Raw genomic sequence first — 17,463 nt, 5'->3', positions numbered from 1 at the left:
TCCAATGGTATCCAGAATCTGCATATCCTTGCTTCAGGTCCTAAACTAAAGGTAGTTAGATTTGGGTATGTCATTTCCAATGGTATCCAGAATATGCGTATCCTTGCTTCAGGTCCTAAACTACAGGTAGTTAGATTTGGGGATGTAATTTCCAATGGTATCCAGAATCTGCATATCCTTGCTTCAGGTCCTAAACTACAGGTAGTTAGATTTGGGGATGTAATTTCCAATGGTATCCAGAATATGCATATCGTTGCTTCAGGTCCTAAACTACAGGTAGTTAGATTTGGGGATGTCATTTCCAATGGTATCCAGAATATGCATATCCTTGCTTCAGGTCCTAAACTACAGGTAGTTAGATTTGGGGATGTCATTTCCAATGGTATCCAGAATATGCATATCCTTGCTTCAGGTCCTAAACTACAGTTAGTTAGATTTGGGTATGTCATTTCCAATGGTATCCAGAATATGCATATCCTTGCTTCAGGTCCTGAACTACAGGTAGTTAGATTTGGGGTTGTCATTTCCAATGGTATCCAGAATCTGCATATCGTTGCTTCAGGTCCTAAACTACAGGTAGTTAGATTTGGGGATGTCATTTCCAATGGTATCCAGAATCTGCATATCATTGCTTCAGGTCCTAAACTACAGGTAGTTAGATTTGGGGATGTCATTTCCAATGGTATCCAGAATATGCATATCCTTGCTTCAGGTCCTAAACTACAGGTAGTTAGATTTGGGTATGTCATTTCCAATGGTATCCAGAATCTGCATATCCTTGCTTCAGGTCCTAAACTACAGGTAGTTAGATTTGGGTATGTCATTTCCAATGGTATCCAGAATATGCATATCCTTGCTTCAGGTCCTAAACTACAGGTAGTTAGATTTGGGGATGTCATTTCCAATGGTATCCAGAATATGCATATCCTTGCTTCAGGTCCTAAACTACAGGTAGTTAGATTTGGGGATGTCATTTCCAATGGTATCCAGAATATGCATATCCTTGCTTCAGGTCCTAAACTACAGGTAGTTAGATTTGGGTATGTCATTTCCAATGGTATCCAGAATCTGCATATCATTGCTTCAGGTCCTAAACTACAGGTAGTTAGATTTGGGTATGTCATTTCCAATGGTATCCAGAATATGCATATCCTTGCTTCAGGTCCTAAACTACAGGTAGTTAGATTTGGGGATGTCATTTCCAATGGTATCCAGAATCTGCATATCGTTGCTTCAGGTCCTAAACTACAGGTAGTTAGATTTGGGGATGTCATTTCCAATGGTATCCAGAATCTGCATATCGTTGCTTCAGGTCCTAAACTACAGGTAGTTAGATTTGGGTATGTCATTTCCAATGGCATCCAGAATCTGCATATCCTTGCTTCAGGTCCTAAACTACAGGTAGTTAGATTTGGGGATGTCATTTCCAATGGTATCCAGAATATGCATATCCTTGCTTCAGGTCCTAAACTACAGGTAGTTAGATTTGGGGATGTCATTTTAGGCGAAAATTGGAAAAAAAAGGGTCCGATCCTTAAGATGTGTCAATGTGTGAAATGCCTACTTTGAAAGTTTTCTGGAAGCTGTGCTGTGCCATTTTCCCTACATTTCCACCCCCATGTGGGCCAGCCCCTAGAAATTTGAGTTCCAGACAATGAGATTCAGCTAGCAATAATCAAACACAGCAGAAAGAGAGAGAGAGCAATGACGTGGTGAACATATCTTCACAAATGTGAGGTATTATGACATTTTTGGGGACCACTTTTGGCTCTGGGTCCTACTTTTAGAACTACTGGCTAAAAAGTATGCAACCTAGCCAAATACATTTAAACTGAGTTTTTCACAATTCCTGACATTTAATCCTAGTAACAATTCCCTGTTTTAGGTCAGTTAGGATCACCACTTTATTTTAAGAATGTGAAATGTCAGAATAATAGTAGAGATAATTATTTTTTTAAAGCTTTTATTTCTTTCATCACATTCCCAGTGGGTCAGAAGTTTACATACTAATTGAGTGTATTTGGTAGCATTGCCTTTAAATTATTTAACTTGGGTCAAACATTTCGGGAAGCCTTCCAAAAGCTTCCCGCAATAAGTTGGGTGAATTTTGGCCCATTCCCCCTGACAGAGCTGGTGTAACTGAGTCATTGTCCATTTGGAAGACCCATTTGTGACCAAGCTTTAACTTCCTGACTGATCTCTTCAATATATCCACATAATTGTACCTCCTCATGATGCCATCTATTTTGTGAAGTGCACCAGTCCCTCCCTCCTGCAGCAAAGCACCCCCACAACATGTTGCTGCCACCCCCGTGCTTCACGGTTGGAATGGTGTTCTTCGGCTTGCAAGCCTCGTCCTTTTCCCTCCAAACATAACAATGGTCATTATGGCCAAACAGTTCTATTTTTGTTTCATCAGACCAGAGGACATTTCTCCAAAAAGTATGATCTTTGTCCCCATGTGCAGTTGCAAACCGTAGTCTGGCTTTTTTTATGGCAGTTTTGGAGCAGTGACTTCTTCCTTGCAGATCGGCCTTTCAGGTTATGTTGATATAGGACTCGTTTTACTGTGGATATAGATACTTTTGTACATGTTTCCTCCAGCATCTTCACAAGGTCCTTTGCTGTTGTTCTGGGATTGATTTGCACTTTTCGCACCAAAGTACGTTCATCTCTAGGAGACAAAAAGCGTCTCCTTCCTGAGCGGTATGACGGCTGCGTGGTCCCATGGTGTTTATATTTGAGTACTATTGCTTGTACAGTTGAACGTGGTACCTTCAGGCATTTGTAAATTGCTCCCAAGGATGAATCAGACTTGTGAAGGTTTTTTTCTGAGGTCTTGGCTGATTTCTTTTGATTTTCCCATGATGTCAAGCAAAGCGGTACTGAGTTTGAAGGTAGGCCTTGAAATACATCCACAGGTACACCTCCAATTGACTCAAATTATGTCAATTAGCCTATCAGAAGCTTCTAAAGCCATGACATAATTTTCTGTAATTTTCCAAGCTGTTTAAAGGCACACTCAACTTAGTGTGCTGAGGTGCTGACCTGTTGCACCCTCTACAACCACTGTAATGATTATTATTTGACCCTGCTGGTCATCTATAAACATTTGAAAATCTTGACCATGTTCTGTTAAAAATATCATCACACGGAACAGCCAGAAGAGGACTGGACACCCCTCATAGCCTGGTTCCTCTCTAGGTTTCTTCCTAGGTTCTGGCCTTTCTAGGGAGTTTTTCCTTTTTTTTATTTATTTAATTTTTTACCCCTTTTTCTCCACAATTTTCGTGGTGTCCAATTGTTGTAGTAGCTACTATCTTGTCTCATTGCTACAACTCCCGTACGGGCTCGGGAGAGACGAAGGTTGAAAGTCATGCGTCCTCCGATACACAACCCAACCAGCCGCACTGCTTCTTAACACAGTGCGCATCCAACCAGGAAGCCAGCCGCACCAATGTGTCGGAGGAAACACCGTGCACCTGGCAACCTTGGTTAGCGGGCACTGCGCTCAGCCCGCCACAGGAGTCGCTGGTGCGCGATGAGACAAGGACATCCCTACCTACCAATCCCTCCCTAACCCGGACGACGCTAGGCCAATTGTGCGTCGCCCCACGGACCTCCCGGTCGTGGCCGGTTACGACAGAGCCTGGGCGCGAACCCAGGGACTCTGATGGCACAGCTGGCGCTGTCAGGGAGTTTTTCCTAGCCACTGTGCTTCTACACCTGCTCTGCTTGCTGTTTACGTTTTTAGGCTGGGTTTCTGTACAGCACTTTGTGACATCAGCTGATGTAAGAAGGGCTTTATAAATACATTTGATTGAATTTGATTGAGTGTATGTAAACGTCTGACCCACTGGAATTCTGATACAGTGAGTTATAAGTGAAATAATCTGTCTGCAAACAATTGTTGGAAAAATGTCTTGTGTCATGCACAAAGTAGATGTCCTAACCGACTTGCCAAAACTATAGTTTGTTAACAACAAATATGTGGAATGGTTGTAAAACGAGTTTTAATGACTCCAATCTAAGTGTATGTAAACTTCCGACTTCAACTGTAGGAGCTGGCAAGTAGGCATTTCCCTGTGCCATTTACACCCCACTGTATCCTGTTCACGTGATGAATAAATATTTGATTTGATTTGATTTATAGTAGACTACACTGCATACGTATATTAAGGTATTTTTTAAGCGTTTAACATTCTCACATCATTAACATATTTATCTAATCCATTCATTCATCAAATCCTTCATTTCATTGAATTAAGAAAAACTGTTATCATGATATTATTGTGGTCACAGGTCCCAAAGTGCAGTCATCATCATCATCAACTCCACCACCACCATCATCATCATTATTGAACTGACTTGTTTTAGTCCAAACATGACTGATGCATTGAGAACAAGCATTTCCAACAGTAATTATTTATCTAGAAACGATATTCAGTCTTTGGAGAAGAATGTTTAACCTTAGCTCTCCCCTCCCCTGTAATCAGAAACATTCCCTTTAAGTGAGATTTGTTTGTTTTTTAACCATTTAACCATTCCTCTCCCGACAGTACTGCTCGAACGTTTGCAGAGCCTGTTTCGACTGGAGTGATGCTTAGAATTTCATTTCGCCTAAATGGCACAACAAAAAATCTCACTTTTTATTTTACCACTACAATCCGTTCGTCGGACGAAACTGGGGGAAAAAACAACTTGTGTAGAAACATCCGCACCTCGATGTTGTCAACTGTGCTTATGTCTGCGAAATGAGAAAGTAGGTGAAAAAATGAAAACAAGCTCGCTGCCCAGATTTACATAATTACAAAGAGGAGATTCTCATGATTAAAATGGCGTCCGACTTGGAAAAAAATCTAAATTTACACATTGTGAGATATTTGGCGAAATAGACAGACATGCCTATATTTCCCCCATAGGAAACAATGGGATGACCTCAGTTGTTTACATTTGAACTAACAACGTGAGCAGGTATCATTAACAACAATAGTAAAGTAGGCATTGTGACGTAGAACAATAAGCTGGGAATAGAACCTTCGGAAGGCGAGTTGGTGCCACAGTGCTCAATAGAACTAATAGGAGCTGGTAGGCCCTAAAATGAGGCCTGTTTTTTCATGATTACTACAAAATGACGGCAAGCAGCTGGGAAATATAGTCATATTATGAAACTGGGCTCCACGGCGGATGCAATGGACTCGTTTTTATTAAAAACAAACAAAAATGTAATGTGTCCAGCCTACCTGTGGTGCAACATGTACTGGTTGCCAACCGTCGTTTTAACCTCATCGAAGAAGAAGGATGGGCTGGACGGTTGGAAACAAGTAGACTGAAAACGGACCCATCCATGGTAAGAAATATAGTTTAAGGAAGACAGCGTATGCTATTATTTCATGGATAAATATATTATATATGTACAGTACAGTAGTAGTATCCGTTTCACGTACAGAAACACAGAAGATTGACTCAACCAAAGAAGCGGGATAAAATGTCTGGATAAATGTTTATCTTGCTATGAATTCATAACGCTTTAATATCCTATGAATTCCTAGCAAGGTTATAATCTTCATTGTAGTTAACTTTAGTAAACTTTTGCGACTTAAATCACATAAACATTTTTCCATCAAGTGACCAGATATGGCACTTGCGTTCTCACAGTTATGACTGTGTTGATCCCTGAAGTTGTATCAAAGATACTGGTTTCCCCTTTTGTCTGTTTAGGCTAGTCCATAGGCTACATTGATATCAATACGTTTTAGTGCCACATTTGTGTGGATGTATAATTGTTTTAGGCTACAAGTAAAGCCAATGATAGTAATACACATACAGTGCATTCTGAAAGTATTCCCGACCCCTTTGAATTTTTCCATATTTTGTTACGTTACAGCCTTATTCTAACAGAAACACACATCATAATTAACGTCACTGGATTCTCTGCTTATGGCATCGTCCATGAAGAAGATGCTCCCATCTCCCCTATCCAGGGGCTTGTGTTGATATTCTACCAACCGTTTGTCCCTGAACAGAGGTCCATCCTGAATGTGTTGTTGCTTCCCAGTAATGTTGTGAGAAAAGAGGTGAGCTGGAACCTTACAACCCTAAAAAAACACTTCTATCTGTCAGGAATTCAATCAAACACACAATGGGGAATGTAATGCTAGCATAACGGCTAAACATGTAGTCAAACACACAATGGGGAATGTAATGCTAGCATAACGGCTAAACATGTAGTCAAACACACAATGGGGAATGTAATGCTAGCATAACGGCTAAACATGTAATCAAACACACAATGGGGAATGTAATGCTAGCATAACGGCTAAACATGTAATCAAACACACAATGGGGAATGTAATGCTAGCATAACGGCTAAACATGTAATCAAACACACAATGGGGAATGTAATGCTAGCATAACGGCCAAACATGTAATCAAACACACAATGGGGAATGTAATGCTAGCATAACGGCTAAACATGTAATCAAACACACAATGGGGAATGTAATGCTAGCATAACGGCTAAACATGTAATCAAACACACAATGGGGAATGTAATGCTAGCATAACGGCCAAACATGTAATCAAACCATTATGGAGAGTAGCAAGGAACAAGTAGCAAGTTAGACTGAATTCCATCTGCTGACCTTTTTCATCTTATTGCTTTATTCTCAAACTTCATGTATTTTTTTACTCACATTCTCTGAAAAAAAAAAGGTTATTTTGAAGCATAACTAACCTGTTTATTGTTGGTCCTTTCAAGGTGCGGGAGGTGATTGAAAGGGATGGAATTAGAGAAATTCAAACAACTTCTCAGTGTAAACTAACCCCGAAGCAAGAATACACCCTCTCCACTTATTCTGCAGATGGACATCGAATAGAACCAAAAGTAAATCTGGGATATATTTGAATAAAATATTTTTTTATTACTGCCATTTTTCATTTCATTCTCACTTATCATTTCACTGACTAGTAATGTCTCTTGATTTCAGGAAGCAGTGTTTGTGAAATGTGATTCCTATGAAAACAACTACTTTCAGTTGTTCTTACAAACTATAGTTAAAGAAGTTGATCTGCTTCTGAAAGAAAAGGAAGGTGATGAACTTGTATGGAACAGACTTGTCTGGCTGCCAGGTAACAGACATTCAGAGATCAAATCAAATGAAGTCAGACCAGGAGCAGCAGAACTAGTACATGTTGTAGTTCTCTGATAGTAGTACTGTTATATGTTGTAGTTCTCTGATAGTATCACTGTTACATGTTGTAGTACTGTTACAGGTTGTAGGTCTCTGATAGTAGTACTGTTACATGTTGTAGTTCTCTGATAGTATTATTGTTACATGTTGTAGTTCTCTGATAGTAGTACTGTTACATGTTGTAGTTCTCTGATAGTATCACTGTTACATGTTGTAGTTCTCTGACAGTATCACTGTTACATGTTGTAGTTCTCTGATAGTAGTACTGTTACATGTTGTAGTTCTCTGATAGTATCACTGTTACATGTTGTAGATATGTACATATGATTATGGTTGGTTTTAATGAATGTACCTTTCATCAGATAGTTAAACACCTTCTCTTTTCATCCTCAGCCTCACCAACGGATGTCCCCTCTACAGGTACTGTTGACCTTCCACTGACGTTCACCACCATTATAAACCTTTCAATAACAAACTAGAGATTCATCACCATTATAAACCTCTCAATAACAAACTAAAGTTAACTGGACAGTATCCTATCACCCTAGACAGTGTTTTAATACATCATTTCCCCCTCCCAGTTTCAGCTGTTTCCCCTGCAGCCCCTACTGCCAACCCCTCTACCCCCCCTGGCAGAGCCTTCATCAGAAGAAACAGGATGTCTCTAGAGACTCGCCTGGGGCTCTTACAGCCCATATTCCTGCGTCTCCAGGATCGTGGGGTTCTGATTGATGAGGGAGGAGGTGGTCAGTAAATCCACCAAGACCCTACAGAACCAAGCCCTGCTGGACATGGTGGTAAAGAAGGGGGCTCGCGCCCAGGAACACTTCTACCAGGTCCTGAAGGAAGTAGATCCCTGCCTGGTCGAATACCTGGAAGAGCAGACAGTCTGAGAGGTAACCATGGATACAACCTCAGAAGATATCAAAACATTTAGAGACAGATCAGCACTTTGAGGAGCTACTGTCTACCAGACAACCTACCTGTGTTACTCTGGTACACTGGCTACAGACTACAAGATCAGGACTACTGTCTACCAGACAACCTACCTGTGTTACTCTGGTACACTGGCTACAGACTACAAGATCAGGGCTACTGTCTACCAGACAACCTACCTGTGTTACTCTGGTACACAGGCTACAGACTACAAGATCAGGACTACTGTCTACCAGACAACCTACCTGTGTTACTCTGGTACACTGGCTACAGACTACAAGATCAGGACTACTGTCTACCAGACAACCTACCTGTGTTACTCTGGTACACTGGCTACAGACTACAAGATCATGACTACTGTCTACCAGACAACCTACCTGTGTTACTCTGGTACACTGGCTACAGACTACAAGATCAGGACTACTGTCTACCAGACAACCTACCTGTGTTACTCTGGTACACTGGCTATAGACTACAAGATCAGGACTACTGTCTACCAGACAACCTACCTGTGTTACTCTGGTACACTGGCTATAGACAACAAGATGATTTAATTTCTATCTGGAACATGGTGAATGTTGAATCATCTTGGACAGGTCTCGGACAACAACATGTGAGACTTAACATCTGACTTGTACTGGACAGCTGTACTGGCTGAACACCAGATCTAGATACAGTGGGGAGAACAAGTATTTGATACACTGCCGATTTTCCTACTTACAAAGCATGTAGAGGTCTGTAATTTTTATCATAGGTACACTTCAACTGTGAGAGACAGAATCTAAAACAAAAATCCATAAAATCACATTGTATGATTTTTAAGTAATTAATTGCATTTTATTGCATGACATAAGTATTTGATACATCAGGAAAGCAGAACATAATATTTGGTACAGAAACCTTTGTTTGCAATTACAGAGATCATATGTTTCTTCTTGACCAGGTTTGCACACACTGCAGCAGGGATTTTGGCCCACTCCTCCATACAGACCTTCTCCAGATCCTTCAGGTTTGGGGGCTGTCGCTGGGCAGTACAGACTTTCAGCTCCCTCCAAAGATTTTCCATTGGGTTCAGGTCTGGAGACTGGCTAGGCCACTCCAGGACCTTGAGATGCTTCTTATGGAGCCACTCCTTAGTTGCCCTGGCTGTGTGTTTCGGGTCGTTGTCATGCTGGAAGACCCAGCCACGACCCATCTTCAATGCTCTTATTGAGGGAAGGAGGTTGTTGGCCAAGATCTTGCGATACATGGCCTCATCCATCCTCCCCTCAATTCGGTGCAGTCGTCCTGTCCCCTTTGCAGAAAAGCATCCCCAAAGAATGATGCTTCCACCTCCATGCTTCATGGTTGGGATGGTGTTCTTGGGGTTGTACTCATCCTTCTTCTTCCTCCAAACACGGCGAGTGGACTTTAGACCGAAAAGCTCTTTTTTCTCTCATCAGACCACGACCTTCTCCCATTCCTCCTCTGGAGCATCCAGATGGTCATTGGCAAACTTCGGACGGGCCTGGACATGTGCTAGCTTGAGCAGGGGGACCTTGCGTGCGCTGCAGGATTTTAATCCATGACGGCGTAATGTGTTACCAATGGTTTTCTTTGAGACTGTGGTCCCAGGTCTCTTCAGGTGATTGACCAGGTCCTGCCGTGTAGTTTTGGGCAGATCCCTCACCTTCCTCATGATCATTGATGCCCCACGAGGTGAGATCTTGCATGGAGCCCCAGACCGAGGGTGATTGACCGTCATCTTGAACTTCTTCCATTTTCTAATAATTGCACCAACAGTTGTTGCCTTCTCACCAAGCTGCTTGCCTATTGTCCTGTAGCCCATCCCAGCCTTATGCAGGTCTACAATTTTATCCCTGATGTCCTTACACAGCTCTCTGGTCTTGGCCATTGTGGAGAGGTTGGAGTCTGTTTGATTGAGTGTGTGGACAGGTGTCTTTAATACAGGTAACGAGTTCAAACAGGTGCAGTTAATACAGGTAAGGAGTGGAGAACAGGAGGGCTTCTTAAAGAAAAACTAACAGGTCTGTGAGAGCCGGAATTCTTACTGGTTGGTAGGTGATCAAATACTTATGTCATGCAATAAAATGCAAATGAATTACTTAAAAATCATTCAATATGATTTTCTTGATTTTTGTTTTAGATTCCGTCTCTCACAGTTGAAGTGTACCTATGATAAAAATTACAAACCTCTACATGCTTTGTAAGTAGGAAAACTTGCAAAATCGGCAGTGTATCAAATACTTGTTCTCCCCACTGTATATCTCTGTTTAGATATAGAGTATATGTTTATATAACGGTTAAGAGCATCTTTTAAAATGTACTGACATTATTTTCCAACAATAGGGACTAGTCTCCTTTTGTGATTGATCAGGAGAAATAGGAGCAACTCTTGAGATAAGGACTGTGTCCTTTATGTTTGACTTCTCTGCCATTACAGACTTAATCAGGCTGAATCTCAGGGACTCATTTCACTCTCAGGGAAAGATGTCATATTGTGTAGTGTTTAAATATCTGTTATAGTGTTTTGTAATTGCATGAATCTATTTAATCTCCCTCAATTGAATTGAGATTACAAATACTGTACATCAGCAGTAGGGGGAAGAATCCCCACTGTCCGCCCCACCAGTTGTTTATGTTGCCTAGCAACGGAGCGTCTCGTAGCATGGTAAAAATCATTAAAGTGAATATTGTGCTCCTCTATTGTGCATAAAAGGACGTTCAAGGGGAAAACGTTGTTGTTTACAGTAGCTTGTTTGTAATATCTCAAATGGACGTGGCTGTTTAACCATTAAAGATTCCAGCTTTAATCAGCCTGAATGTCAGGGAGTCATTTCACTCAGGGAAATATGTACTGTAGTGTATAACAGACTTGTGGTCAATTCAGAATTGAATTTAGAATGTCTCATAAATTCAATTCATGAATTTGAATTAATAAGCAGGATACCGAATTGCAATTCAAGGAAATAGAGTTGAATTCAGTAATATTCAAATGCCTATTCGATTCTATAGTTGTAGTCTATACAAATATACATCTTGTAAATAAAATACCAAACATGTTAACATGCATATAAAATATTGATGAAACAATTGATTTTCAGGACAAACTCTTCAAATGAATGAAATCAAGGAAAACAAAACCTGTAGTTATATTTCATTAATCACTTAAATGTTGTTCAATATGGGGGAAATACATTTCCCACAATGCATTAGTCTAATGCACAAATTTACCCTAAAGCCTTCAAGACAAAGCCAAACAAATGAAATGTTTGGTGGAAATATGATTTATTCTAAGCAGTAAGGTTAACAGAGTATAATGAACATTGTTTCCAGAGAAAAGTGATGTATTCTTTGGTTTCTGGAAGTGTGACCTGTCAGATTCAATGAAACTCATGTTCTGTGACTGAGTGAAATGTATTTGAATTACACTGAATTAAATGATACTTCCACGTTTCTTGGCCTGGTGGTAGATCGGTCAACATGCCCTTGAGCAGGGTATTGACCCTGGATGCTTCTGTGTGTCGCTCTGAATGGGAATCTGTTGGACTGTAGTTATTGAGCAGCTTCACATATTGTACGTTTCAAATATTAAATAAATAAAATTACACTTCCTGTCACTCATTCAGATTCTACATCCTGTGGTGTGGCCAATTTAAATTTAATCTCATGAGTTGAATGGGAGTCAATTCCCAAATTCTTTATTGAGCACAAAACTGGTGTATAAAATATCTGATATCATATTAGGAAATCAGTCAACTGAAATTAATTATTTAGTCTCTAATCTATAGATTTCACTATTGGGCAGGGGCGCAGCCATGGGTGGGCATAGGCCCACCCACTGGGGAGCCATGCCCAGCCAATCAGAATGAGTTTTTTCCTACAAAAAGGCTCGATTACAGACAAAAATGCTCATCAGTTTCCTCAGCTGTCCGGATGGCTGGTCTCAGACGATGAAACCGGATGTAGAGGCCCTGGGCTGGCATGGTTACACTTCGTCAGCGATTGTGAGGCCGGTTGGATGTACTGCCAAATTCTCTAAAACGACTTTGGAGTTAGCTTATGGCCGAGAAACAATCATAAAATGCTGTTGGACATTCCTGCGGTCAGCAGACCACTTGCACGCACCCACAAAACTTGACATCTGTAATGTGTGTCAAAACTGCACATTTTAGAGTAGCCTTTTGTCCCCAGCACAAGGTGCACCTGTGTAATGATGCTGTTTAATCAGCTTCTTGATAAGCCAAACCTGTCACATGGATGGATTACCTTGTCAAACGAGAAATGCTCACTAACAGGGACGTAAACAAATGTGTGATGTTCTTTTGTTTTAGCTCATGAAACATGTTACCAACATTTTCCATGTTGCATTTATATTTTTGTCGCAATACATATCGTATCGGCACTGAAGTATTGTATTGTGAGGTCCCTGGAAATTCCAAGCTCTACTAAATCACAGATTGCTCCTTTAAGATACTTTTCATTAAATGTTTATTTGGAAGCCGCTGATTTGATTATCTCAAGTCTGGTTAATCTTCACGGACAGATGGATGAACAGCAGTAGGAGCTGCAGGCCCATGAGGCTGGACCTGGGCGGGGCCTGCTGGCTGAGGTGCAGGCTGATGCAGAGTTGGAACTGCCTGAAGCTGGATAGGAACTGCAGGGCCATGAGCCTCGGCAGAAGCTGCTGGTACTGGTGCCACAGGCCCGTGGGGTTGGACCTGGACAGGAGCTGCAGGTGTACACATAACACATTTTACAACACAGAACCATTAGAAGAACTTGTTTTTTTCAAATGGGATTTCCTCATATTATCATTGTTTGTGATGAGGTGGCCATCAGGGAGGAGACTAATAGAACTAGAAATCCTGATGAGAACATTTCATCATAATTCAATAACAGCAACACCTCTACTTCTATTCCTAATGCTACTTCCACCTACACCACATGTCAGAGTTCATTTGAGTTTAGCTCAACATTTCTGTTACCTGGAAGCCAGACACGTCTCTCCCATTGATTTTCAGTGCAGCCATTTTCTTTCAAAAGGAGATCAAACTCTTTAACAACAGTCAGCAAGAACAACTGAAATGTGGGGAAGTAGTTTTCATAGGACTGGAAATCCAGAAATTCTGCTGTCTGGAACAGAAAAAGCCAGAGTCAGAATCTACGATCTTACATGAAGTGTGAAGATACTGAGGTCACAGAGAAAAATCTAAAGTTGTAATCTCTTTATGACTTATAGATATGAATTACTGTTGGGCTGATCCTATATCCATCTGTAATATCTGTGGAGAGGATGTATGCTTTCTTCGGGGTTAGATTGCAGTGAGGATTTGTTTCAACAAAGGTTTCTTTGTCTCCATTCCTCCTCTTCCTCTCCTCCTGCACCTTGAGAATCAACAATGGACAGAAATGTTGCTTCAATCAAATACACATGTGGTGCAAACTCAAGCCCTTTGTCAGAATTATTAATACTTGATTCTGGTTTGGTGTCAACAAGTATATGAACATGTGTTCTTGTGGCACAGAGAGAATGTTATTTTTCTATGTTGTTTGACACTGCCAGCCTGATGGAATTCCTGACAGATAGAAGTGGGATTTGAAATCTTAGTTATGCTTACCTCCCTGATCACAACATTTCTGGGAAGCAACAACACATTCAGGATGGACCGCTCTTCAGAGAGAAACGGTTGGTAGAACAACAACAAAAGCCCCTGGATAGGAGAGATGGGAGCATCATCATCTGTGACATCACCATAAGCAGAGGATCCAGTGATGTTTATTATGACATGTGTGTCTGTTGTCTCATGGGGAGGGAGAAACTCCACGTTGTCATCAGTCACATGGGCTACAGACAGGAAGTCACATCCACCATCTAGGAAAGAAACAGAAACTCAATTGGATTTCCTCAATTCCTCGCATCCTCTCCTCACCTCCTTCTGAAAAAGGTCAAAGGTAATTGAAGAAGGAATGTGGAAACAAATGCGCTTGTATGAAATGAAACTCCTTCTCCACTAGCGAGTCACACAAATTAAATTTACAGGGGTGGAATCCCAAATTACATTTAGTTAGTTGTGCTGGATGTTTCATAGATAATATGCTACTTCTCCATTTGTTTTCAAAGGTACGCATTTTTTTATCTTATGAGAAAACAGCTGTTTTAAAGGGCTGATTTCGTAACTCTTCCGCGGGAGGATAGACCTGAGCACCCTCTTCCGCGGGAGGATAGACCTGAGCACCCTCTTCTGCAGAAGGCAATCGGCATTTTTTTATTAGTAATTATTACTACTCTTTCTAGGCAGACTTTTGTGCAATTGAGAATCTCCCAAAAGAGAACATTGAGCTTTCTCTGATGTACTACAACAGCAATGACAAATGAGGCAATGAACAAATTAATTTACAATCTTGTTCTGGTCAGTTGAACATCTTTCACTCATGAAAATACTCACCAGAATGAATCTGACAGTGTGGGAGGTGTAGTTGACAGACAGACTTCTGAGGACAGTCGATGTTGAACAGGGGTCCTGCAGGCCTCTTTCCATTCTGGGAAAGAAGCCTCATGTCCCAGTGGACTGTCCTATAGAGCACCTCTCCTTCTCCCTCCATCCTGAACACCAGGCCTGTTATACTGCACTGGAACAGACCTGCACTGGGGCACTGGAACCTAAAGGAAACAATGGTGAAGAATGACATTTTAATTACATTCCCTGAACATGACTTGAAAAATGAGGCATTGTCCTACAAACTATTGATGAGAAAACAGGTAAATAATACTGAGTTACCTGTATGCTCCCTTGCCCTCATGATTGTAGATTTCTGGTTCAAAGTTTTCAAGAGACCTCTAAAATTGAAAAACAATAGATTTGAAAGATTATGAAGAGATGTAATAGAAACATAGTCAACTTGTATTTATTTCCAGTGAGGGTCTTACCATGGGAGGATCAGTAATACACAGGCTCTGGTCCACTACTCTACATTCTGTGATGCTTAACTCCTCCATGGCCTCAGCTGAGCTGTCAGACACTCTGACACAGTCCTGGCTCTCTTCTTCCATTGTCCCATTAGTCGATGATGGCAAGGTGAAGGCCTGTCCAACAAAGGGATCATTGGGATCCAGGAGAGGAGAATTTGCACAAAAAAAATAGTGTAAACATCAAATGTTGTTAGTTACTGGTTTAAAGTGGTCTTTGTATTAAATACAGATGTAGGATCTTAATTTGAGCCATGTTTGCTTCAGCAGGAAAATAATCCTGCAGCAACAGGAAATGTGAACTATTTTTCATTTAACTAGGCAAATAAGTTAAGAACAAATTCCTATTTACAATGACGCCCCACCCCGACCAAACCCGGACGACGCTGGACCAATTGTACGCAGCCCTATTGGACTCCAATTACAGCCAGTTGTGATACAGCCTGGAAATCGAACATGGGACTGTAGTGACGCCTCTAGCACTGAGATGCAGTGCCTTAGACCGCTGCGCCCCTTGGTAGCACATTGTGTATTATAATTAACTGACAGTTTTTTAGGGGTTGATACATTTTTTATTAGGGCAAATCAAGTGGAAAATACAAACTTCAGAGAACTTTAAACTCCAATACATTACAAGTTTGCATTTCCTGCTGTGTAGTCAAATTCTTTGCAACAAATGAGTGATCAAATTAAGATCCTACATCTGTAGGACCATCTTCTTCTTTTACCTTGGGTTCTAGAAAGATTATGGGCCATGTCTAAAGTCAATTTTGAGCAAGGAACATATAGTAGATCATATATTGTAGATATTCTCTGCAAACACTGCAATCTACTGTGTGTGTGTGTGTAAATTAGATAGAGAGACCAGTAAAGATTGTAGTATTTCCTACGAAAATGAATTTATATTTTTTAAATGACCTTTATTTAACTATGCAAGTCAGTTAAATACACATTCTTATTTACAACGACGGCCTAGGAACAGCGGGTTAACTGCCTTGTTCAGGGGCAGAACGACAGATTTTTACGTTATCAGGTCGGGGATTCGATATAGCAACCTTCCGGTTACTGGTTCAACGTTCTACTGTGGAACGTTCCAACAGGAATCTGTTCCAAAAACTTCTTAAAGTTCAAGGTTGCCAACGAACAACGCATACAAAGTGGTTTGATCAATTAATCTAGCTAACTAGCTGCGGAATAGGCATCAACTCACCGCGTAGTTTGTCCACAGCACAATCAATACGACTGAGTCTCGTGTTGATCTCCTCTTTGTTCGTGTCATATTTCCGGTATTGACGTTGTGTTGTTGGCGACGTTTTCTTCTTCTTCATGGCGCTCCGCAAACAAACGTTTAAAGAGCCGCCAACTCCTGTCCTGGATACAATCAATATCTGACCAATTCTGTACTACCACGAATAAACAATTCAAAACCAAATAAATCCTTAACTTCCACCACACCCTCCCCCCAACCCTATTAAGCTTTATCTTTAAAACTCCTGCTTTAGGATTGTTCAGCATGTCAACAACGGTTTGTTACCACCAATATATATTTTTCCATGTTCACAATAACCTTCAACCTGTCATTTCTGCTTTCCACATCCAGAGTTGTATTGATAAAAACTATGAAGTCAACTTTATTCATTATGAAAGTGTCCATTTATGAGCACAATATTTCTGAACAGACCTCCAAACCATGCCAGGACCAGCAGAAACACAAGACCCGACAGACAGTAGGTCCACTTACTACATATACATCCATGTCAGCTCCATCAGTCTGACAGTAGGTCCACTTACTACAGATACATCCATGTCAGCTCCATCAGTCTGACAGTAGGTCTACTTACTACAGGTACATCCATGTCAGCTCCATCAGTCTGACAGTAGGTCTACTTACTACAGATACATCCATGTCAGCTCCACCAGTCCTCACTGTAGTTCTACCAATCTGTTTTACAGCCTCTGCATATGATACATCATGACTGATCCTGTATCTCTGAGCCTCTCTATCCTCTCTCTGTACCTGGCATCCACTGTGTTCTCCCCCACAATTACAGCACTTAACCTTCACATTGCTTCCACATCCACCGTCATCATGTTCTTCTCCACACTTGGCACATCTTTTCTTTACACTGAGCAGCTACATGTCCCATTCTTTGGTATTTAAAACACTGCAGTGCATATGGGACCAATTCTCTAACATTGAAACTAAGGAATCCTATACGTACATTTCCCAGGAAAACCTTCAAAGCCTTTGACATCCATCTCATCCTTGTTCTGACTGGATATTCTGTAGTGGTGACTACCGATTTATTATTACATTCATGGTCCTTTGATTCTCTACAACTCAATCTATTTTTCAGCATTAGT

General features: G+C 40.9%; 2 protein-coding genes across 2 annotated transcripts; one reads left to right on the top strand and one right to left on the bottom strand.

The window, feature by feature from the left end:
* The first annotated feature begins 5,255 nt into the window (after nucleotides 1-5,255).
* Nucleotides 5,256-8,893, top strand: LOC118938516. The gene is made up of 6 exons (XM_036942561.1): nucleotides 5,256-5,324; nucleotides 5,793-6,077; nucleotides 6,761-6,886; nucleotides 6,990-7,131; nucleotides 7,587-7,613; nucleotides 7,775-8,893. Exons 1-6 carry the CDS (start codon nucleotides 5,256-5,258, stop codon nucleotides 7,945-7,947), a joined length of 822 nt encoding a protein of 273 aa, XP_036798456.1. The 3' UTR covers nucleotides 7,948-8,893.
* A 2,682-nt stretch (nucleotides 8,894-11,575) lies between these two features.
* On the bottom strand, nucleotides 11,576-16,581 carry LOC110513590 (NACHT, LRR and PYD domains-containing protein 1b allele 3-like). Its single transcript, XM_021593371.2, has 8 exons — nucleotides 16,310-16,581; nucleotides 15,061-15,216; nucleotides 14,912-14,970; nucleotides 14,579-14,793; nucleotides 13,751-14,004; nucleotides 13,383-13,517; nucleotides 13,118-13,265; nucleotides 11,576-12,861 (listed from the first exon to the last, which is right to left on the bottom strand). Exons 1-8 carry the CDS (start codon nucleotides 16,376-16,378, stop codon nucleotides 12,659-12,661), a joined length of 1,239 nt encoding a protein of 412 aa, XP_021449046.1. The 5' UTR covers nucleotides 16,379-16,581; the 3' UTR covers nucleotides 11,576-12,658.
* Nucleotides 16,582-17,463: the final 882 nt, after the last annotated feature.

Source organism: Oncorhynchus mykiss, chromosome 13, assembly GCF_013265735.2.
Source record: "Oncorhynchus mykiss isolate Arlee chromosome 13, USDA_OmykA_1.1, whole genome shotgun sequence".
Classification (NCBI taxonomy): Eukaryota; Metazoa; Chordata; class Actinopteri; order Salmoniformes; family Salmonidae; genus Oncorhynchus; species Oncorhynchus mykiss.
This window is presented reverse-complemented; position numbering and strand designations above follow the sequence as displayed.

What these genes read in the sequence shown, in the direction of transcription:
- LOC118938516 (XM_036942561.1), top strand. Translation starts at nt 5,256, where the DNA reads ATGTACTGGTTGCCAACCGTCGTTTTAACCTCATCGAAGAAGAAGGAT. An exon ending in GGCTGGACGGTTGGAAACAA is followed by an intron (nt 5,325 to 5,792) that starts GTAGACTGAAAA and finishes TAATTGTTTTAG; the next exon opens with GCTACAAGTAAAGCCAATGA. An exon ending in GACATCGAATAGAACCAAAA is followed by an intron (nt 6,887 to 6,989) that starts GTAAATCTGGGA and finishes TCTTGATTTCAG; the next exon opens with GAAGCAGTGTTTGTGAAATG.
- LOC110513590 (XM_021593371.2), bottom strand. Translation starts at nt 16,378, where the DNA reads ATGACACGAACAAAGAGGAGATCAACACGAGACTCAGTCGTATTGATT. An exon ending in GTATTACTGATCCTCCCATG is followed by an intron (nt 14,971 to 15,060) that starts GTAAGACCCTCA and finishes TTTCAATTTTAG; the next exon opens with AGGTCTCTTGAAAACTTTGA. An exon ending in ACACTGTCAGATTCATTCTG is followed by an intron (nt 14,005 to 14,578) that starts GTGAGTATTTTC and finishes TTTCTTTCCTAG; the next exon opens with ATGGTGGATGTGACTTCCTG.